This window comes from Natator depressus, chromosome 23, assembly GCF_965152275.1.
Source record: "Natator depressus isolate rNatDep1 chromosome 23, rNatDep2.hap1, whole genome shotgun sequence".
In the NCBI taxonomy this organism is placed as follows: Eukaryota; Metazoa; Chordata; order Testudines; family Cheloniidae; genus Natator; species Natator depressus.
Genome location: NC_134256.1, coordinates 6,251,823 through 6,273,721, shown reverse-complemented (window position 1 = coordinate 6,273,721; position 21,899 = coordinate 6,251,823). Strand labels below are relative to the sequence as shown.

At 64.6% G+C, this 21,899-nt stretch overlaps 1 protein-coding gene across 3 annotated transcripts; it reads right to left on the bottom strand.

Annotated features, from left to right (window-relative positions):
• Nucleotides 1–814: 814 nt before the first annotated feature.
• RTN2 (reticulon 2) lies at nt 815–20,838 on the bottom strand. 3 transcript variants are annotated; one of them, XM_074937521.1, is made up of 12 exons: nt 20,717–20,838; nt 16,880–16,924; nt 14,974–15,462; nt 13,366–13,620; nt 12,261–12,356; nt 10,128–10,184; nt 7,641–7,848; nt 6,333–6,471; nt 2,980–3,049; nt 2,767–2,813; nt 2,098–2,156; nt 815–1,281 (listed from the first exon to the last, which is right to left on the bottom strand). In XM_074937521.1, exons 1-12 carry the CDS (start codon nt 20,745–20,747, stop codon nt 1,239–1,241), a joined length of 1,539 nt encoding a protein of 512 aa, XP_074793622.1. In that variant the 5' UTR covers nt 20,748–20,838; the 3' UTR covers nt 815–1,238. The 3 variants fall into 3 exon arrangements, with proteins under 3 accessions (XP_074793622.1, XP_074793623.1, XP_074793624.1); XM_074937522.1 differs by lacking the exon at nt 10,128–10,184 and having other exon boundaries at nt 816–1,281; nt 20,717–20,837; XM_074937523.1 differs by lacking the exons at nt 10,128–10,184; nt 12,261–12,356 and having other exon boundaries at nt 819–1,281; nt 20,717–20,833.
• Nucleotides 20,839–21,899: the final 1,061 nt, after the last annotated feature.

Below are 21,899 nucleotides of genomic sequence, written 5' to 3'. Positions count from 1 at the left end.
CCCCCATCTCCTCTCCCGCCGGTTCCCCCCTCCCCTTGCTCTGCCCTGCTGGCCCCCACCTCCCCTCACTCTGCTCTGCTGGCCCCCCCTCCCGTCCTGCCAGTTCCCCCCTCCCCTCATTCTGCCCTGGTGACCCCCACCTCCCCTCCCGCCGGATCCCCGCTCCCCTCGCTCTGCCCAGCTCTGTGCTGGGTTAAGGGATCAAGTCTAGGGGGGCACCCCAGGGGCAGCCGCTGCCCAGACAGTGTGGGATGGGCTCCATGCAGCCCCCCTCCCCCGCCTGTGTCTTGCTCCTGGACCAGTGCCCAAGCTGAGCATCCCCCTCCCTTCCCCGACTGCTCAGGGGCTGGGTGGGCAGCGATTACGGGGTGGGAGGGCCCCTGCTGTGACCCCCTCCACCTACTCTCCCAGCCTTGGGAGCTCCCCCTGCTGGTGGCTGGGAGCCATTCCCACCCCCTGCGCCCAGTTGTGGCCGCAGTGAAGGACCCTGCCCGGCGGATTTTTCCACCAGCGTTTTTATTAAAGTGTAAATCTGAGTGGAGCTTTGCGGGCGCCAGGGCTGCGCCTGCCCCACGGCGCCAGGGGGTGGCCCCAGGCCAAGTCCAAGAAGGGTCCACCGGACTAAAAACAGTGTGGGGAGGCGCCGGGGGGGAGGGGGGGGTTGGGGCTCGGACACAACAGGCTGCCAGCCCCTGGGCTCCCAACCAATCACAGACCCTGAATTCACTTAGGTCCAAGCCCTCCTGCCCCCCGGGGAAACCAGACCCCTCCAGCCCTGAGGAGCCAGGGGCCTGCCCCTTCCCCACCCCCACCCCGCAGGGCCAGGCCCTGCCGGGCTCATGCTGGGGCTGCGGCTTGGAGGCAGGAAGCAGGCAGAGCCCAGCACGCCCTGCCACTCGGCCCAAGGCAGTGGGTGGCATGCAGGGGCCTCTTGTTAGGGCAGGCTGCACCCGGTGCTACAGCCCAGGGTGGTGGCCGAATCACAGGGGCCCCTCTCAGTCACCCCCACCACCTCCGGAGCCCTGAATGTCCAGGGAGCTGCCTCCTGCCCCAGCCCCACAACACACAGGGCCAGGGGGGCAGCGCAGGGGCTGAAGTGTAGGCGGGTTCCTGACCAGGAGAGGGGCCTCGGCCCCTTTCCCTGAGGCGGGAGGTGTCACCAGCGAGGGAAGGGTCCGGGGGGAGCAGCAGGGTGGGGGCAGGGGCATCATTGCTGTGAGTTGGGCTGGGGCAGTCGCTCATTCTGGCTTCGCTTTGGCACTTGGGAGCTTGGCCTGAATCCTAAAAGGGGAGAAAGAGAAACATCACCACGGCAGTTTAATACCCCCTGGCCTGGGCTGGAGCCCCTCCCCCACCTCCTCGGCACCCATGCGTGGCAAGACGGGCACAGAGTCACTGGGTTACCCATGCTCCAGCCCTGTCTCCCCAGGTCTGACCCCCTGGCACTCAGCCCCCCGGGCCAGCCCCTAGAGGGGAGCATGCTTACATCCCGCAGGACACCTGGGCTGGGCAGGGCTGGACGGGCAAAGGAGTCACTGCAGGGCGTTCAACCCAGCAGCCCCGCAGGGAAATACCGTGGGGACACCGTGCTGCAGGCCCTCTCCCCCTGCCTTCAGTGCTGACCCCAATACCCCAGCAGTGGGGCAGGGAGCTCATCAAGGAGTGCTGTAGTGCAAGGGCCAGGGGCTGGGGGCTCGGCAGGTGACACTGTGCTGCAGGGAGCTCAGCAGGGGGCGCTGTGCTGCGGGGAGCAGGGCTGGGGGCTCGGCGGGGGGTGCCGCACTGCCGGGACTGGGGGCTTGGCGGGGGGTGCCGCACTGCAGGGGGTGTCATCTCTGGGCTGTGTTGTGGGGTCACTACAGCTGCCTGGGAGACGATGAGCTGTGGCCCCTGTGTGGTTCCTGGCAGAGCCAGGAGCTCGTCCCCTCCCTCCATGGCAGACACGGGTAGGGTGACCAGCTGTCCCGATTTTATAGGGACAGTCCCGATTTTGGGGTGTTTTTCTCATATAGGCTCCTATTACCCCCCACCCCCATCCCGATTTTTCACACTTGCTGTCTGGTCACTCTAGACACGAGGGGTGCAGGGGGCCCTTACTTGGCTCTGAGGTTACTCAGCTGGTTCCTCACCAGCCCAACGTACTGGTCGATCTGTGCCTGGAACAGATGAAGTGAGAGGTAAACGGGGGCTGGGGGGGGGGGGTCTGGGCAACAGCCCCCACCAGAGACCATCGCAGAACTATGGGGCTCCTGGAGAGCCAGGACTGCCTTGGGTCCCCCCGATGCCTCCGGGGATCCCTGAACAAAGGTGAGAGCTCCAGGGAATGTTGGGGTTGGTCCTGCTTTGAGCAGGGGGTTGGACTCGAACCTCCTGAGGTCTCTTCCAACCCTGATATTCTATGATTCTATGAATGGGACATGGGGCCTGTCCCCTCTAGAGGGTGCCATCTCCCATCCAGCCCCAGGGCGGGGGAATAGCTGGCTCAGGGGGGCAGGGAATGGGACATGGGGCCTTTCCCATCTAGGGGGCGCTGGATCCCAGCCAGCCCTAGGGTGCAGGACTCCCTAGCTCAGGGGCTGGGGAGTGGGACATGAGGCCTTTCCCCCCTAGGGGGTGTCGTGTCCTTCCTGCCCTGGGGCGGGTGCAGAGCCAGACGGCTCCTGGGGCTGCAGAACTGCTAGCAGCAGCCCGTGAGCTGGGGTGTGCTGGCCAGGCTAGCCCCTCCCGATGGTGCACGTGGCCCTGAGCCACCCCCCAGCCACTCACCTGGTGCTGTCGGTAGAGCAGGGGGAAAGTAAATGCACTTATCACACCTGGGGGCAGAAAGGGGCAGGTCAGAAACACACACCCCCTGCCGCTCCCAGCATCCCCTGCTGGGGGAGGCCCCCACAGCCAGCACTACCCACCTGCTGCCTACACGGTGGTCCTGCCCTGCAAACACACCCTCCCGGACCCCCCTTCACCCCCGTCTGCCCTTACCCAGGATGAGCAGCGTCAGCCCGTTGAACACGGCTCCCACGTAAGTGAGGATGTAGAACAGGAAGGCGAACTGCAAGCAGGAGAGAGCACGGTGAGAGTGGGGCAGGCCTCCCTTCCCCCCGCCCATCCAGGGGCTGCAGCCTGCCCCAGCCCGCCAGGGAGCAGCAGCCCCACGTGGGGGGAAGGAGCCGGGCTGATTCTGCTCAGCAGAGACTCATGCGGGTCCCTGCTCCCAGCCTCCAGCAGGGGTCGCTGAGCAGCCAGGGCTTCCTGCCCAGGGAAGCTGGCAGGTGCATGGCAGGGCTGGGGAGAGGGAGCAGTTCCCTGCTAGTCTTGTGGGTTCATGGCCATGGCTCTTGGCCTGACGCCTGAGACCCACAGAAACCAGCGTCCAGCTGCCACCCACTCTGTCCTGGGCGCATCCGTCCAAGCTGGCAGCCCCACCTGGCCCCGCGTGCCCGCTCCCTGCCAGGGATGCTAGTAGCAGGAGTCCAACTAGGGTTGCCAGGTGTCCGGTTTTCGCCCGGAACACCAGGTCGAAAACGGACCCTGGTGGCTCCGGTCAGCACCGCCGACCAGCCGGTAAAAGTCTGGGTGGCGGTACTGCAAGGCTAAGGCAGGCAGGTTCGACTCTTAGGCAGGGGTGCCACGGAACTCCGCTCGCTGCCCCTGCCCCGATCACCGGCTCTGCATTCCCATTGGCCAAGAACTGTGGCCAATGGGTGCTGGGGTTTGGGGCGGTACCTGCGGGCAAGAGCAGCGTGCAGAATCTCCTGGCACCCCTGCCTAGAAGCCGGACATGCTGGCCGGTTCTGGGGCACAGCGCAAAGAAAGGACAGGCAGGGAGCCTGCCTTAGCCCCACTGCGCCGCTGACTGGGAGCTGCCCGAGGTAAGCCCATGCCCCAACCCCCTGCCCCAGCCCTGAGCTCCCACCCAAACCCGAAGCCCCCTCCTGCACCCCAAACCCCTCATCCCCAGCCCAGACCCCACACCCTGAGCCCAGAGCCCATACCCCCTCTTGCACCCCAAACCCCTCATCCTCAGCCCAACCCCCCAGCCCGCACCCCCAGCCCAGAGCTCTCACCCTTCCCATACCCCAACCTCCTGCCTCAACCCACAGCCCCCTCCTGCACTCCAAATCCCTTGGCCCCCCTCACCCCAAACCCCTCATCCCCAGCCCCACCCCAGAGCCCGCACCCCTAGTCAGACCCCTCACCTCTTCCCAACCCCAACTCCTGGACCCAGCCCAGAGCCCCCTCCTAAATGCCCCAAACCCCTCATTCCCAGCCCCACCCCAAAGCCTGCACCCCAGCCGGAGCCCACACCCCAGCCTCAACCCCCTGTCCCAGCCCAGTGAAAGTGAGAGCAAGCGATGGAGGGAGGGGGGATGGAGTGGGCAGGGGGTGTGGCCTTGGAGAAAAGGCGGGGCTTCCAGGCAGGGGGTGGGGCAAGGGTGTTCGATTTTGTGAGATTAGAAAATTGGCAACCCTAAATCCAACTCTCAGAGTCCCAGGTGCTGCAGGCACGCGAGGGTCGCTGCCCGACAGCAGGGGCAGGGGAGGGCTGTGCGCAGACAGGCCAGCGCTGGGATCCAGAACACCGCACAGCCTGCTGCAGGGTACCAGGTGTCACAACCCAATGGCCCCCTCCCTCAGGGGGTCCCCTGGGGAGACAGATCAGCACTGTATGTTGCTAATGCTGTTGCAGGCATCACAAAGCATTTTGGGAAGAGTTAAAGGTGTAACTGTGGAGTGGAAAATTCCTTTGCAGGTTGCAAAAGGCCGAAGAGGGAGGGAGAAAGACAGGAACAGGTTAACTCAACGATTCAGCTAGGCTTGAAAATAAGGGGCAAAACTGCTGCTCAAGGCCAATGCACACACAAACAAGCTCCCTGCTGCTAAACAGCCAAAAGCCTGTAAAAAAAAACAACTGAACCCAACATACCTAAAAAGGGGGTGCAAAACTAGTAAAAATGCAAAGCTCAGCAACTGGGAACATAACAGTCTCACGACCCTGAAGCCAATGTGTTTTGGGGAAACCAAGAAAGCCTCAAAAGGCCGGTTTAAACTGGCACACAGAGCTTAAAAACCAAAGGTCCCGAAAAAAAAACGCCCCCAAAAAACCCCAGGGTCTTAAAAACCCTCCCAAGAGCTGAGGCAAATCGGAGATCAACAGCAGACCCTAAACAACCCATCCACCCCTCCCCTTCTTCTTCTTACATTACACCCCGGCGTGGCCAGCCTCGGGTAGTACGGGTGTAGGTATGAAAGTGGGTTAGGGCTTGGGGCACTAACGCTTCCTTCCTTCCTCTGAGTGACGTGGGGAACCCCCCAGTGCTCTCCGCTGTTATTTTATTATTTTATCAATAAACTTTAAAACTTAAACCCTTGGTGTACTCCATCATCTCCTCCCCTAACAACCCTGTGGCCTCAGCCTAATCACCTGATGCCTCAGGCAAATTGATAACTGAAATCTGTCACGCAGGCAGGGTCAGAGCCCGGGGAGGAGTGGGGAAAGACCGGCCTCAGCTGGCTCTGTGCTGGGCCTGAGTGCCGGAGCAGGAGCAGCCCCTGCACCTTCCAGCTCAGGCAGGGGCATGGGGAGGGCAGCTGGAGGCCTGATCCCTGCGTGCGAAGCCATGGGGGTCAGTTCTGGTGCTTCAAGGCCGGCTGTGAGTGTGTGGCCCTCTGGGGCTCGGGCTGTGCCTGCGTCTTCCCAGTGCCCTGGCCTGGTGCCCGCCCTGCACCAGCCCCAGCCAAGTGGCCTGGCCATCACCGGGCCACCTCCCTCGCCCGACTGGCGTGGCCATCACCTGGCCGCCTCCCCACCGGTCCCACCCACCTGGCGTGGCCATCACCTGGCCGCCTCCCGACTGGCCACACGGCCTGGGCATTGCTGGGCCATGTCCCCAGCCTCAGGCTCTGGCTCTCCCGGGACCCCCAAAAACTCTGCAGAGTGGGCATCCCCCTCCAGCAGGCACGGGAAGCCCTTTACCTGCTCCCCACCACCCCTTGCTAATCACTGACCCCCACCCCCATGGAAAGGAGTCCCACACTGCTGACTATCCCCCCCCAGTTCCTGCTCCCTCCTGCCAGACCCCGGGGTAGGTACCAGGCCCCCACCCATGACTCCTTAATGGCCAAGGAGAGCATATAATGGGGGGCTAGATAAATCCAAGGGGAGAAGGCTAAAAACCTTCCCCCACTGTGCCCCAAGCCCCATGGGAAGGGGGGGTAAACAGAGGTCAACACTTCTCCCACCCCCGCTCCAGGATGCTCACAGGGGGCCCAATCCCCCCTACACCAGCAGGGACAGGGAGCTGGGGTGACCCTGCGGGGGGGGCAGCACCCACCTTGATCGAGTCCACCAGATCCTCCACCAGGAAGAGGCGTCGCAGGGTGTGTGCGGCCGCCAGGATGTCCCGGCTGAGCCGCGCGGTGAGGCGCTCCAGCTGCTCCTGGGACAGCGGCAGGTCAGCGTCCAGCTGAGCCCTGCGCACATGGGGGAGTGGGGGGTTAGCGAGTGGGAGGGATCCCAGCCAAGCACCCACCCCACAGCATCCCCTGGGAGAGGCCAGGGATGGTGTAGCTGGAAGCTCCCCATACAGCCAGCACCCCGCCACACTCCCCACAGTGCCCCCTGCTGGGAGAGGCCGGGGCTGGCATACCTGGGGGCTCCCCACACAGCCAGCGCCCCGCCACACTCCCCACAGTGCCCCCTGCTGGGAGAGGCCAGGGCTCGCATACCTGGGGGCTCCCCACACAGCCAGCGCCCCACCACGCTCCCCACAGTGCCCCCTGCTGGGAAAGGCCAGGACTGGCATACCTGGGGGCTCCCCATACAGCCAGCACCCTGCCACACTCCCCACAGTGCCCCCTGCTGGGAGAGGCCGGGGCTGGCATACCTGGGGGCTCCCCACACAGCCAGCGCCCCGCCACGCTCCCCACAGTGCCCCCTGCTGGGAGAGGCCGGGGCTGGCATAGTCAGGTGGCCGCTGAGGGAGGAATTCACTGGAAGGGGGAGGGGGTACTCATGTGGAGGGGGTGTTGGGGTACCCACTAAAGTGGGAGTCTGGGGGCGGGGGTTAGACCCACCAGAGAGGGGAGGCTCTGAGGGTTAATCTCTGGCTGGGAGGGTGCGGGGTTGTGGGGGGATCATTCAGTTGAAGGGGAGAGGATCGGGGGGCTGGCCAGTGGTGTGCTGGGGGACCAGGGGGACTCTCTGGAAGGAGGATGTCGGGATGGGGGTACTCACTGAAAGGGCGGAGGGTGTGTGGTTGGAGTCTGGGGGGGTCGCACTCCCTGGCAGAGGGTCGGGGGGGGGGGGTCACACTCCCTGGCAGGGCCTGAGGGGGAAGGTCACACTCCCTGGCAGGGCCTGAGGGGGAAGGTCACACTCCCTGGCAGAGAGTCGGGGGGGGGGTCACACTCCCTGGCAGAGAGTCAGGGGTCGCACTCCCTGGCGGGGCCCCGGGGGAAGGTCACACTCCCTGGCAGAGGGTCAGGGGGGTCACAGTCCCTGGCAGGGCCCCGGAGGGGGGGTCGCACAGAAGGTCCGGGGGGGTCACACTCCCTGGTGGGGCCCCGGGGGAAGGTCACACTCCCTGGCAGGGAGTCGGGGGGTCACACTCCCTGGCTGGGCTCCGGGGGCTCACACTCACTGGAAGGGGTTGGCGCCGTCGGAGCGGTGCAGGACCTGCAGCCCCTTGCGGCTCAGCCGCAGCGTGAGGGTGATGCCCAGCACGGCCAGGGCGCCGTAGGAGCCCACGCTGACGATGCTGAAGTGGAGCAGGCTCAGCAGAGTCACCATGATGCCAGTGAAGACGAGCGCCGAGGTGCGGGTGTCCCGCCAGTGCACCAGGTCCGCCACTGAGGGGGAGAGCGTTAGCGGGGCGTGACGGGGGGCCCTGGAGCCAGATGTGTCCACGGCCTGGGGCTTCCCCTGGGGACCCTGTCCCCGTCCCTCAGGACCCCTCCCTCTGCCTGGCCCCTCAGGGACCCCCTGCCCACTTGGGGACGTCCCGCTCAGTCCCTCAGGACCCCCACCCCCCGCCTGGCCCCTCAGGGACCCCCTGCCCACTTGGGGACGTCCCGCTCAGTCCCTCAGGACCCCCACTTCCCGCCTGGCCCCTCAGGGACCCCCTGCCCACTTGGGGACATCCCGCTCAGTCCCTCAGGACCCTCACCCCCCCCGCCTGGCCCCTCAGGGACCCCCTGCCCCCTTGGGAAGGTCCCGCTCAGTCCCTCAGGACCCTCACCCCCCCACCTGGGCCCTCAGGGACCCCCTGCCCACTTGGGGACATCCCGCTCAGTCCCTCAGGACCCTCACCCCCCGCCTGGCCCCTCAGGGACCCCCTGCCCACTTGGGGACGTCCCGCTCAGTCCCTCAGGACCTCCACCCCCCACCTGGCCCCTCAGGGACCCCCTGCCCACTTGGGGACGTCTCGCTCAGTCCCTTGGGACCCCCTCCCCCCGCCTGGCCCCTCAGGGAACACTTCCTCCCTGACCTGGGGACACCCGGCTCAGTCCCCCCTCTTGAGCCCCCTCCCCAAGCTTGGGTCCCTGGCTCAGGCCCTGGCCCAACACTGCATCTCATGCTGGGTCAGAACAACGAAGAGCCCCATGCAGTGAGTGCCCAGCTCCTGGGCACAGACCCTCCAGCCTGTGCCCCCATCAGTCCCCCACCCCCTGGATATTGCAGCGCCAGGCCAGGGCACGAGCCGCCAGCAGGGCCCAGCCAGCCAGACCCAGGCCTGGACGGTTGCTGGGGTTCTCCCCAGCAGCGCCGCGCCAGGAGGGGCCCTCAGCCACACCCGGTCCCTGCAGGGGTGCTGCGGGGAGGACCTGCAGCAGCAGGGCCAAGTCCGGGAGGCTGGGTCTGGGTCTCTGGTGGGGCCTGGGGGGTGTCCTGGGGCCGGGGGAGGTGCGGTGGCATCCTTGGGGCCGGGCTCTGCAGCAGGCCTGGGGCCTCGGGCGCTCCACTGGGAACAGCCAAAGGGTCAGGGATCTGGGGATGAGCCAAAGCCCCCATAGGGGTCTGGGCTCTGCTCTGGTGGGCACAGCCCTGGGGCAGGCACTCTGAGCGAGGGAGGGCTGCGGGCACAGACTGGGGGGAGGGGGTGACAGATCCTGGTAGCTGCTGCTTAGCCCAGGTCCAATGCCCAGCCCTGACTGGGTTGTTCCAGTCCTCCCCACGGGCCAGGCTACAGGATACGCTTGGGGAAAAGGAATAAGGGGGCATGGGGAGTCAAGGCGCCATCTGCTCTGGGCTCCCGTCGCACAGGGGGTCTGAAACTGGGCCAGGCATCCCACAGCAGCTCTGAAACCAGGACCCCCCCCCCCCCGGGGCCAGAGACAGGAGACTCCCTTCAAATATAGAACTTAGGTGTGTTTTTATCACTTAGTTATCGAGGTTTAAAACAAAGAATCAAAATCACAGTCCGCTTGTGTACGGGTCTTGTCTCACTAGGATAGTCTGAGGCCTTGTTCTTAGGCTAAGGCCTTTGGCTAAGCACCAGGGGCAGCCAGAAGCTGGGACACTGAACAGTCACATCCCAAACCAGATCCTGTCCTGATAGTGCCCATCACCACCAGATAAAGAAAAAGATCTTAAGATGGTTAAAGAAAACTTAGTTTGACAGCATCCTGTCTGGCAAGCAATCACTTATCAGTGGTTGTGAAGCCCTCATTTCTGTATTGTTTTATCTTTATGGCCCCCACTTTTCTATTGTTAATCTGTCTGGTTCTCTAATTGTTTCTGTCTGTTGTATAATTAATTTTGCTAGGTGTAAGTTAATGAGGGTAGTGGGATATAACTGGTTAGAGAATTATGTTACAATATTTTAGGATTGGCTAGTTAAATTTCAGTAAAATGATTGGTTAAGGAATAGCTGAGACTATTACTATATAAACGGGTCAAACAGGGAGTGGACGGGAAATTGGAATCGTGTTTGCTAAGGAGGGGGGGGAATGGGAACAGGGACACAGGGAAGGCTCTGCGGCGTGGGAGCCAGGAAGGGGGGCGCGGGTGAACTCTCTGTGGCGTGGGAGCCGGGAAGGGGACACTGGGGAACAGACTCTATCGGCATATATAGAGATAAGCCCGAGTGGTGTGAAGGGCTTCGGAATATGCTTGCTTGGAAACTAACCCCAATAAACATCGCATTGTCTGCGCCTCGGACTTCTGGTCTTTTGCTGCTTGCTGTCTGCGTGACAACCAGAGGAGAGGGTGAAAGGAAAACCCCTAACACTGGGCCAGGCATCTCACACCAGCTCTGAAACCAGGACCCCCTGGGGCCAGATACAGGAGACTCCCCCACCCCCACTCCAACAGAGCCAGTGCCCTCTGCAGTGCCCACATCTCAGCTCCCCCTGCAGAGCCAGTGCCCTCTGCAGTGCCCACATCTCAGCTCCCCCTGCAGAGCCAGTGCCCTCTGCAGTGCCCACATCTCAGCACCTCCTGCAGAGCCAGTGCCCTCTGCAGTGCCCACATCTCAGCGCCTCCTGCAGAGCCAGTGCCCTCTGCAGTGCCCACATCTCAGCGCCTCCTGCAGAGCCAATGCCCACATCTCAGCACCCCCTGCAGAGCCAGTGCCCTCTGCAGTGCCCACACCTCAGTGCCCCTGCAGGACCCACACCCCAGTGCCCCCTTCAGGACCCACACCTCAGCACTCCACAGTGCCAATGCCCCAGAAGGGCCATCTCAGCGCTCCTGGACAGCCAGTGCCCAGACCCTCCTCATGCTCAGCCGCGCCCCACACAATGTCCAAGTGTCACGGAGTCCCCGGGCAATGCTCTGGAACTGCTCCCTACAAAGCCAGGGAGAACTCTGGGGAAGTCTCCTTTCTGGGAGCAGCCTGTCTGCAGGACACACAGCTCACACAACATCCACCTTCCTGGGTCTGACCTCGGAGCATTCAGCATCCTCTGCCCCTCCGTGCGCTTCCCCCAGCGAGTCCGCCCAGGTGGGGTCCTGGGGAAGCCAGAGAGTCCTGCACCCCAACTCCACAGTCAGACGTGACTCTCAGCCAGCCAGTAAAACAGAAGGTTTATTAGAGGACAGGAACATGGTCTAACACAGAGCTTGTAGGTAAAGAGAACAGGACCCTCAGCTGGGTCCATTTTGGGGGGCAGTGAGCCAGACAACCACGTCTGCACTTCACTCCATGTCCCCAGCCAGCCCCAAACTGAAACTCCCTCCAGCCCCTCCTCCTCTGGGCTTTGTCCCTTTCCCGGGCCAGGAGGTCACCGGATTCCTTTGTTCTCCAACCCTTTTAGCTCTCACCTTGCAGGGGGGAAGGGCCAGGCCATCAGTTGCCAGGAAACAGGGTGTCGGCCATTCTCTGTGTCCAGACCCCTGCACACACCTGCCCTCTAGGGCTCTGCAGTGATCATACACCCTCATCCCACCACCTAGATACTTAAGAACTGCCTAGGGGAAACTGAGGCACCCCCACAATATTCAGAGGAAACATTAAGAACAGTCCCGCTTCGTTACACCAAGGCATGAGAGTACCCCAGCCGCTGGCCCTGCGCGTACCGGGGTAACGCCTGACTCCCTGAAAGGCTGCATGTGCCAGCTTCCACCCCTCAGGGCATGCCACATACTGCCCCCACCAGTGCCCACTCCCCTCCTGTGCCAGTACCCACTCCCCTCCCACACCCTGCCAGTGCCCACTCCCCTCCTGTGCCACATCAGTGCCCACTCCATGTATGTTCCCAGTGCCCATGTTCCTCCCCAGGCAGATGCCCCTCTCTGTAACACGATATGCCCAGGAGCTGGGGACACCCTGTTCCCACCCCCATTGCCCATCCGGCTAAGTGCCACCCCAGCCCTGTCCTTTTACATGGTAGTGGGGGGGCCTTGCTTCCCAGGGGGTTGGGGGAGGTCACCCCTTTGTGGACGACTCGTGGCTAAGTTTAGCTGCCGGCCTGCAGCTGTCGGGATGGTGCCGCTCCCCCTCCCCCACCTAGTAACTGACAGGCCCAAATGCCAGGCGGGGGGCACGTTGCTCACAGGCATGGACTGGGGAGGGGTGGTCACAACCCTGAGGATTGGGGCCCCCCCAGCAATCACTATGACCCCCAGCTCTGATCCCAGCCCACACAAAGCTTCCGTCTGCCCTGCTCTCCCAGCCCAGCCCTGCCCGCAACGTCCCCCCAGCCACTCCCTGGCCCCCAAGAATGACCCAGCCCCAGTCCCTGTCTGAGCCCAGCCCCCCAGTGCCCCCAGCCGTCCTCAGCCCTGTGATTCCCCCCCCCTCCGATGGGGCATCTCTAACCTGCGCTACCCATCGCGAGTCCTTTCCCTGCAGCGCGGTGCGAGGGTCCTGTCGCCTCGGCACACCGTCTCCGGGTGGGGGCTGGGGGCTGCAGGGCTGCACAAGGGGGGGAGCCCGGGGGCTATTTATAGCCAACGAATGCCAGCTGCCATCTCCCATCACCCCATCCCCCTTCCTGTCCTGCACGGGGGCTCGGCCACACCAAGGATGGGAGGGACAGTGCCGATTGGCAGCGGTGGGGGGGGGCAGGTAATAGCTGGGGGGCAGGACGGTCCAGTGCCTAAAGCACAGGACTAGGAGCCAGAACTCCTGGGTTCTGCCCCTGGATCTATAGTGGAGTGGGGTGCAGTGATCAGAGCGGGGGGGCTGGGAGCCAGGACTCCTCAGTTCTGTCCCCAGCTCTGGGAAGGGAGTGGGGTCCAAGGGTGAGACGGGGGAAATCAGGACTCCTGGGTTCTATTCCGTGCTCTTCTGTGGACAGATCAGTGTGAACCACAGAATGCCGGGCTGACTCCAGCTGAGAAGGATTCTGCTAACTGGAACCCCCTTTCCCCTGCAGGGTCACTCGGATACACCCTGTTCTTCAGTGCTGCACAGCTGTGTAGCAGCCCCTGCGCCCCACCCCAGAGCTGGCTGCATTACAGCACTGGGCAAAGCTCCCTGTAAAACCAGCCCCTGAGCCCCAGCCCAGCCTGGCCCTGCAGGAGGCTGGACCGTCCCCGTTCCAGCTGTGGCATTCTCTGGGAGGCATGTGCCAGCCCCAGTCCCTCCTCTACTGCTCCGGGACGTGCTGCTGTCAGCACCGGGGCTATGTTTACCCGCTGACTCGCCTGCCCTGGGATCCTGCTCTGGCACCAGCCCAGAAGCTGGGAGGAGCTCTTGGGGGCGGGGGCTGAGGCAGCCCTGCCAGCACCCAGCTGGGGACTCCAGTGCTGCGAGCTTCCCCACGGCAATGCCCCATCCAGAACACCAGTGCAGTGAGCTTCCCCAGAGCAGTGCCCTGCCTGGGACTCCAGTGCTGCGAGATTCGGCCACAGCCCTGTTATTCACCTGTCCCTTGCCCCCCACCCAGCTCCCAGCTTCTGCAATTTCATTGGCTGCTCACCTATCATGTATACTCCCAGAGTGCTCCCGGATTGGTCCAGCCCATCCAGCTGCTGTTCTGTGATTGGTTCCATATCTGCCGGCTCCCCCTCCTCCTGTGGCTCCAGCTCCTCCTCCCCTGGGCTGGGGGCGGCTGAGGTCTGTGGTGGGTGCTGGCTGCCCTCGGCATAAGCGAGCCCGGGGGTGCCCCCTGCAGGACACGGCATTAGGGCTTTGGGTCCCGGGCGGTCCCCTGGTGCTGTCTCCGGAGCAGCCTCTGCCACAGACAGGGGGGTGCGAGGTCATTGCCAGGGTCATCGCCTGCCTGACACCCCACGAGCCCAGCTGTGGTCCCCTCCAGCAACAAAGCCTGCTCCAGCCCCCCAACAGAGCCCCTGCTCCATCCCCCAGCCACCACCTCCCTTCCCTTCCCCCCGCCAGAGCCCCTCTTCCATCCCCCCATCTGCCACCTCCCTTCCCTTCCCCCAACAGAGCCCCTCCTCCATCCCCCCATCTGCCACCTCCCTTCCCTTCCCCCCCAACAGAGCCCCTCCTCCATCCCCCCAGCCACCTCCCTTCCCTTCCCCCCGACAGAGCCCCTCTTCCATCCCCCCATCTGCCACCTCCCTTCCCTTCCCCCCCAACAGAGCCTCTCCTCCATCCCCCCAGCCACCTCCCTTCCCTTCCCCCAACAGAGCCCCTCCTCCATCCCCCCATCTGCCACCTCCCTTCCCTTCCCCCCCAACAGAGCCCCTCCTCCATCCCCCCAGCCACCTCCCTTCCCTTCCCCCTGACAGAGCCCCTCTTCCATCCCCCCATCTGCCACCTCCCTTCCCTTCCCCCCCAACAGAGCCTCTCCTCCATCCCCCCAGCCACCTCCCTTCCCTTCCCCCAACAGAGCCCCTCTTCCATCCCCCCATCTGCCACCTCCCTTCCCTTCCCCCCCAACAGAGCCCCTCCTCCATCCCCCCAGCCACCTCCCTTCCCTTCCCCCTGACAGAGCCCCTCTTCCATCCCCCCATCTGCCACCTCCCTTCCCTTCCCCCCCAACAGAGCCTCTCCTCCATCCCCCCAGCCACCTCCCTTCCCTTCCCCCAACAGAGCCCCTCTTCCATCCCCCCATCTGCCACCTCCCTTCCCTTCCCCCCAACAGATCCTCTCCTCCATCCCCCCAGCCACCTCCCTTCCCTTCCCCCTGACAGAGCCCCTCTTCCATCCCCCCATCTGCCACCTCCCTTCCCTTCCCCCCCAACAGAGCCTCTCCTCCATCCCCCCAGCCACCTCCCTTCCCTTCCCCCAACAGAGCCCCTCTTCCATCCCCCCATCTGCCACCTCCCTTCCCTTCCCCCCCAACAGATCCTCTCCTCCATCCCCCCAGCCACCTGCCTTCCCTTCCCCCAACAGAGCCCCTCCTCCATCCCCCCAGCCACCACCTCCCTTCCCTTCCCCCTGCCAGAGCCCCTCTTCCATCCCCCCATCTGTCACCTCCCTTCTCTTTCCCCCAACAGAGCCCCTCCTCCATCCCCCCATCCGCCACCTCCCTTCCCTTCCCCCCCAACAGAGCCCTTCCTCCATCCCCCCCACCTCCCTTCCCCCCCCCACAACAGAGCCCCTCTCCCAGGGTTCCTACCTGAGTGTGCGGCGAGGGCTCCCGGCTGCTCTGCTGCCCCAAAAGTGCGGAGGCAGGGCCCACCCCCGCCTGGCATGACTTGTGGCTCTTCCCACCCCATGGAGCTGGGCTCATCTGCGTAGCTCAGCGGGGCATCCCAGGCCGAGAAGGGTTCCAGCCCCTGGCACTGCCCGGCCAGCAGCCCCTGCTCGCCCTCAGGCGACTGGCACAGGCTGGGGATGTTCTCCAGGCTGTCGCCCAGCGCGGGCACCAAGGTCTCGCAGGTCTCGGGGCGGGGCAGGGGGCCCCTCATCCGGCGGGCCAGGGAGTCCCGCCGCCCCCGGGGGCCAGGCTCGCTGGGGGGGATGGCGTCGGGGCCACCCGCAAAGGTGATGTAGGAGAAGGTCAGCTCCCTCGGGGTCCCCCAGTCCAGGGATGTCTCCTCCTCCTCGTCCTCGGAGAACTCCCGCGCCGTCTGCAGCTCCGGGAAATCCGACTCGTCGTTGCCGCCTGCCGGGGAGGCGTGGGGGTTACTGGGGCAGAGAGGCCGGGCAAGGAGGGAAAAGGAACCTCAGACCCCCGCCAGGGACTGGACTGTGGGGGATCTGCCCCACCTCCGCTCCCCCCGCAACTCCCTGATGAAGACCGGACTGTGGGGGATCCAACCCCCCAAACCTCACCAGGGACCGGGCTATGAGGGGCTCTGCCCCCCCTCAGCCTCCGATGGGGGACTGGACTGTGGGGGATCCAACCCCCCAAACCCCACCAGGGACCAGGCTGTGAGGGGCTCTGCCCCCCTGTGATGTAGTCGGGGGTTTCCTTGTTTTTTTCTTGTTTTTTTCCAATGGTTTGCATGCAGAAGGGGGTGGGACTCAGTTTCCCTGGGTGTTACTGGTTTAACGAGGTGATGGGAGAGGGAGTTTGTTGGTACAGAGAACCTGCGAGGGAACTTGGGACCCCGGCCAATGGCCTGGAGAATGGAGACCCCAGCGACTGGTGACCAGGACACCCAGCTCGGGAGTCACAGGTGGGTCCGGGCAGTGGGAGAACAATGGGCTGCAGAGAGAGGACCCTGGTGTCCTGACCAGCTGGTTCCAGCAAAGGACTGGCTGAAAGGAGAGGAGGCCCAAGCAACCCTGTTTACCTGGATAGAAGAGACTGGACAGAGGTGGGGCTTGTGGGCAGGTGATATCAGATGCCCAGCTGGAAAGGGGGCGGGGGAGGCTCTGGACTGGAGAGAGAGAGGAGGCAGAGCCCACCTGGATGCAGGGGAGACTTGGATGTGCTGTGCTGAGGGAGGCCAGGCCTGAGGCCCTGAGAGTTTCCTGTGCTGGCTTCAGACGCTCAATAAACCCTCCTGTTTTACGCTGGCTGAGAGTCGCTCCGGTCTAGAGATCAGGGTGGCATTATTCCCTCTGGGCATGGGGGTTCCAGGGGTCCAGAGCGAGTGGACTCCCTGAGGGGGCCCACGCTGAGAGACAGGTGTGCTAAGGCTCAGAGAGGTGCGGTTCCAGGAGGCGGAGGGGCTTAACCCCCCAGACAGAGTGGACCCCCAGAAGGGCTGTCACACTGAAGGGAGTTCTCCCCAGGGACCATACGGGGCCAGGAGTGGGCACGACCTGTGAGTCCGTGACACCCTGTCATCCCCCCGATGGGGATCAGGCCATGGGGGATCCAACCCTCCAAACCCCATCAGGGACCGGGGCTGTGAGGGGATCTGCCCCCCACACACCGTCAACCTCCCAATGGGGACTGGGCCATGGGGGATCCAACCCCCCAACCCTCATGGGGGACCAGGCTGGGAGGGGATCTGCCCCCCATCCTCCAGGCTGTGGGGGATCCAAACCCCATCAGGGATGGGACTGTGAGGGGCTCCGCCCCCTGTGCTGGGAGCTCTGGGGACAGGGCATGGGGGGCAGAGACTCACCATCTGTGGAGTCAGGTGTGGTGGAGACAGTAGAAGGAGATTCTTCTGCAAGAGACAGAGGGAGGCATGGGGGTCAGTCTACTCCAAAGCCCCAGACCAGCAATGAGTCCACACACCCCTGAGCCCCCAACCCCTTCACCCCACTCCCTGCAGCCCAGCGCCCCCTAGCGCCACACTGGCGCATCGGGGCCAGCACTGACTGCCAGGGGAGAGCACCCTCTACTGAGCACCTCAACCCACTCCCTGCCAGGCACTGAGCATTCCTGGGGGCTCAACCATTTTGCATCTTTTACTACCAGACCAAACCCTGAGCAGTGATTCCAAGCAGCGCAATCTAACCCACTGCCTCACCCGATGCCCAGGCTGCGGGCAGGTGCTGACTAGAACATCCATTGCAACAAACTCTCTCCTATTCCCGGCCCTGCTGACCAGCGTCCTCACTAACCCCAGGGGAGGATGCCCCCTTCAGCTGCAGGATATAAGTACCTGTATGCAAAGACCCGGGGGATCTCTCCAGCACCCAAGCTGCATCCTTCCCCCACGTGCTGTCTCCCACTCTGTTCCCCTTCCTTCCCCCAGCCCCTCCCAACCATCACCACCCCCCTTGCTCTAACTGCCCCCCAATATATGCAGGGGCAGTTTGCTGGGGAGACTCAGAGACAGGTTGATCTGAGCTGGGGTCCTTGGGGTGGCTCTACCCTGCAACCCCCTATTGGGACACTGACTCTTGGGGCAGCCCCTTGGGGCAAACTTCTTGGTTGGAGGGCCACATTTGGATGGGGAAATTGCATGCAGTGCCAAGAATGTAGGGCTGGGGCAGGGAGTTGGGGTGCGGAAGGGAGTGTGGGGTGTGGGACGGGGTGCGGTACGCAGGAAGGGTCTCAGGGCAGGGAGTTGGGATGCAGGGTTCAGGAGGGGTGCGGCAGGGGGCTCAGGGCAGGGGATTGGGGCGCAGGAGGGATGTGAGGGCTACAAGGGGGCTCAGGGCAGGGGGTTGGGGTACAGGGTGCAGGAGGGGTTCAGGGTGCGGCAGGGGGTTGGTGTGCCGGCAGGGGGCTCAGGGCAGGGAGTTGGGGTGCAGGGTGCAGGAGGGGTTCGGGGTGCAGCCTCTGGCCTGGCGCCATTTACCTGGAGTGGCTCCAGGATGGCAGCAGCATGCAGCGGGGCTAAGGCGGGCTCCCTTCCTGCCCATGTCCCTGCGGCCCCTGGGTGAGCGGGGGGCAGAGGGCTCTGCGCACTGCCCTCCCCTGTGGGTACCCATTGGCCATGGTTCCCATTGGCCACGGTTCCCTGTTCCCAGCCAATGGGAGCTGCGGGGGGCAGTGCCTGGAGGCAAGGGCCGCACACGGAGCCATCTGCCCCCTTCTCCCCCAGGGGCCGCAGGGACATGGTGTCAGCCACTTCCAGCAGCAGCATGGGGCCAGGGCAGGCAAGGAGCCTGCCTTACCCCCGCTGCACCAAGGGGCTGGCAATCCCGGGGGTCAGATCCAAAGCCCTGGTGGGCCGCATCCGGCCCCCGGGCCATAGTTTGCCCACCCCTGCCCTAGCCAGACCCAGGGGGCCTATTTCAGGCTGCCCAACAGGGGGCACCACTGTGCGAGCCCCACTGGCTGAGGCAGGTCTCTCCCCACAGAGGGTCGGGCAGGTGCTGCCACCTCCCACCACAGTCTGTTCCGGGAACTGACCTCATCCCCTCCCTACGGCTGCTCAGAGCCCCGCCATGTGGAGGCCAGGGGTTTAATGCAGGAGCTGGGCCGGTGCCAGGGCCATGGCAGGTGAAGGAGCCGCCTCCTGCCCCAAACTGTCCGGTTTCCTGGCAGGTCTGGTCAGGACAGGGGGGCTTAAGGCAAAGCCCAGCTGCTGAGAGGAAAGGGCCGGGGGCGAAGGGAGGGGCACTGTGCTGCAGGGTTCGGGAGGCGGCGCTGTGTGGTCAGGGCAGGGCTCAGGAGGGGGGCACCGTGCAGCCAGGGGCAGGGCTCAGTAGGGGGCGCCATGTGATCAGGTCAGGGCTCAGCAGGGGGCGCTGTGCGATCGAAACAGGGCTCAGCCCTGTGGTCAGGGGCAGGGCTCAGTAGGGGGCGCTGTGAGGCTGAGCCCCAACCCCAGGGCACTGGCCAGCCTCTCGCTTGGGGAACAGCCAGTAACGCTGGTTCCTGGGGTCAGCCCTGCCTGCAAATGTGCCCCACAGCACAGCGCCCCCTAGTGTGACTGCGGGAATGGGTCAACCCTGCCTGGGCCTATAGCACAGCGCCCCCTAGTGCAAACTGCAGGAATGGAGTTAGCCCTGACCACGCCGCCGATCGAGTCCCGGTGAATAACGACAGGGAAATGAAATTCCTGATTTACCAAATACTTAAAGAGTTTTTGGAAATTTGTTTTTAATCCGTGACTGGGACCAAACCCCTCCTGCATGTTCCTGAAGCAGGAGTGAGGTCGGCTCGCCGGGGCGCATCTAGGGAGCTGCCCAGAACCGAGCACATGATGCCTCGGCCACCCAGGGCCAGAGAAGCCGGGGGGCTGGGAACGATTTTCTGACAGAAAAGGGAAATTTTACAGCAAAACTGAAATTTTCCTGAGAAATGTTCAATGTTGCAGAAAGTGAATTTCCCTTCAGAAAGTCTCAGTAGTAAATTCCCGACAGGGACGTTCGGCTCTGTGTGTGTGCAGGGCCTGGCACAATGGGGCCTGCCCCATGGCTGCAGGTCTTAGGCCCTACCATAACACACCTAATAGCTGTAAAATGTACAGCACCTGGCACAATGGGGCCTTCCCCATGGCTGGGGGGGGGGGGTCCCTAGGCACTACCGTAATACACCTAATAGCAATACAAATGTACAGCACCTGACACAATGGGGGCCTGCCCCACGGCTGGAGTTCCCAGCTGCTACAGTAACACACCCAATAGCAATACAAATGTACAGCACCTGACACAATGGGGGCCTGCCCCATGGCTGGGGCTCATGAATGGTACCCTAATACACCTAATAAACAATAATCATTCCTGCCAGCGCCTCTTGTACCCTGCGGCTTGATCCTTAGCAGCCTCAGGCCTGGGAGTCCCCCCCAGCTCCCGCGGAGCCCCGACCGCCCCCGGCCCTGCGTCCTGGGCCGGAGTGGGGGGTGGCTGGGTCACCCACCGGCCCCGCCATCGGGTTTCAGCACTGTCCCCCCGACCCCACAGAGCAACGGCGGGGAGCGGCCCCAGCCTGGGGATGCGGATGGAGCAGCGCCCCTGGGGGCACCAGCTGCGGCAGGGGCCTGACTCCGCCCCAGGCCCTCGGCTGCCGCTCTCCGGCCAGCCCAGGTGCTGAACCGGCCCGGAGCCCGCGCCGCGCTCCGCCCCGGGGCCCTGCAGCCCCCGGGAAGCCGCCTGCCGCCGCGCCCGGGCCACGGCCAGGCCCCGGGACGCAGAGCAGCTGCCCGCGGAGCCGGAGAGAGATTCCCCCGCGTCGGGTCCCCAGCGGCCCGGCTCCGTCCGGGGACCCCGCGAGCACCGCAGCTGGAGTCGCTAGGCCGGGCGGGGGGCGCACGGGGGCACCGGACACGATCCCGCCACGCCCGGGCCCGATCCTCCCCACGCCCGGGCCCGATCCCCCAGGCTGACCCTGGTCCTGCCCGCCCGGCTGGGCCGATGCCCCCGCCCAGTCCCGATCCACCCTCCCGGCTCAGGGCCCGATCCCCCAGCCTGCCCCTGGTCGCCCCCCGCTCAGGCCCCATCCCACCTCCCTGTCCCGATCCTCCCCCCCCGCGGGCCCGATCCCCCGGCCTGACCCTGGTTCCTTCCCCCCCCCCCCCCGCCGGGCCCGAGCCCCGCGCCCCGCCCCGCCCGCTACGTACTGCAGTGGGCGAACCCCAGGACCTGCCCCATCGCCCCGCAGTTCCCTTCATGGGGCTCGCGGTGCGCTGCGGCGGCGCTGCCCCCCGGCGCCCCCCGGCTCTCATCTCCCCGGCCCCATGCTGCTGCCGCCGGCCGGCCTGGTGGGGAAGCCGCGGCTCTGCAGCTCGCTGCCCCCTCCGCGCCGGCCTGCGAGCGATTGCGGGGGGGTGGGGGGGGCTGCGGAGGAGGGAGGGCGGCGGCTCACAAAGGCGAGGGGCGGGGAGTGTGTGTGTGCGGGGGCGGGGGGAGAGACGCAGACAAAGGGGGACTGAGACAAAGGCGCAGGGGAAGGGAGAGAACGTGGGGGGCAGATCCTGGTAGGGATGGAGAGGGAGGGGTTGGGGTAGGTCCTGGAGGGGTGGAGAGGGAGAGGTGGGCGTAGGTCCTGGGGTGGGTGCAGAGGGAGGAGTGGGGGCAGATCCTGGTGGTGTGGAGAGGGAGGGGTGGGGGTAGGTCCTGGAGGGATGGAGAGGGATAGGTGGGGGTAGGTCCTGGGGTGGGTACGGGGGGAGGTGGGGGTAGGTCCTGGAGGGGTGGAGAGGGAGGGGTGGGGGTAGGTCCTGGGGTGGGTGCAGGGGAGGGATGGGGGTAGGTCCTGGGGTGGGTGCAGAGGGAGGGGTGGGGGTAGGACGTGTCTGAGAGCACTCTGGAGAAAGAGGTGTTAACGGCGTGATGGGATGGGAGTGGTGGGAGGGTAGTCGCAGGGGCCATGCTGGGCGAGGGTAGGAGCCCCTCCTCCACCTGGTCATCCCAAACCGCTACCCCCCAGCCCATGCCATGCCCCCCTGGCACTCTGAGCCCCTCCTCACTCACTCTCATGCCACCCCAAGCACCCAGACCTGCAGCTCCTGGGCATGGGGGCTGGAGTGCCTGGCTCACCACCCTGGGTGCAGGTGGTAGGGCCTGTGGGGACGGGGCATCTCCATGGAGATGGTGGGACCCCGGGCATCACTTCCCCCGGTGGGTTGAGGGTGGGGCCAGAGGTGCAGCCCAGCCTGGGACTCCTCACCAGGCTGAGTGGGGTGGCACAGACCCTGCACTAGGGTGACCAGACAGCAAATGTGAAAACTCGGGACAGGGGTGGGGGGTAATAGGAGCCTATATAAGAAAAAGACCCAAAAATCAGGACTGTCCCTATATAAT

Excerpts from the sequence above, each read along its gene's own strand:
- RTN2 (XM_074937521.1), bottom strand. The coding sequence starts at position 20,747 with ATGGGGCAGGTCCTGGGGTTCGCCCACTGCA. Across the intron at positions 15,463-16,879 it reads CACACCTGACTCCACAGATG|GCGGCAACGACGAGTCGGAT; the intron begins GTGAGTCTCTGC and ends CCTCCCCGGCAG. Across the intron at positions 3,050-6,332 it reads ATCTGGTGGACTCGATCAAG|TTCGCCTTCCTGTTCTACAT; the intron begins GTGGGTGCTGCC and ends TCCTGCTTGCAG.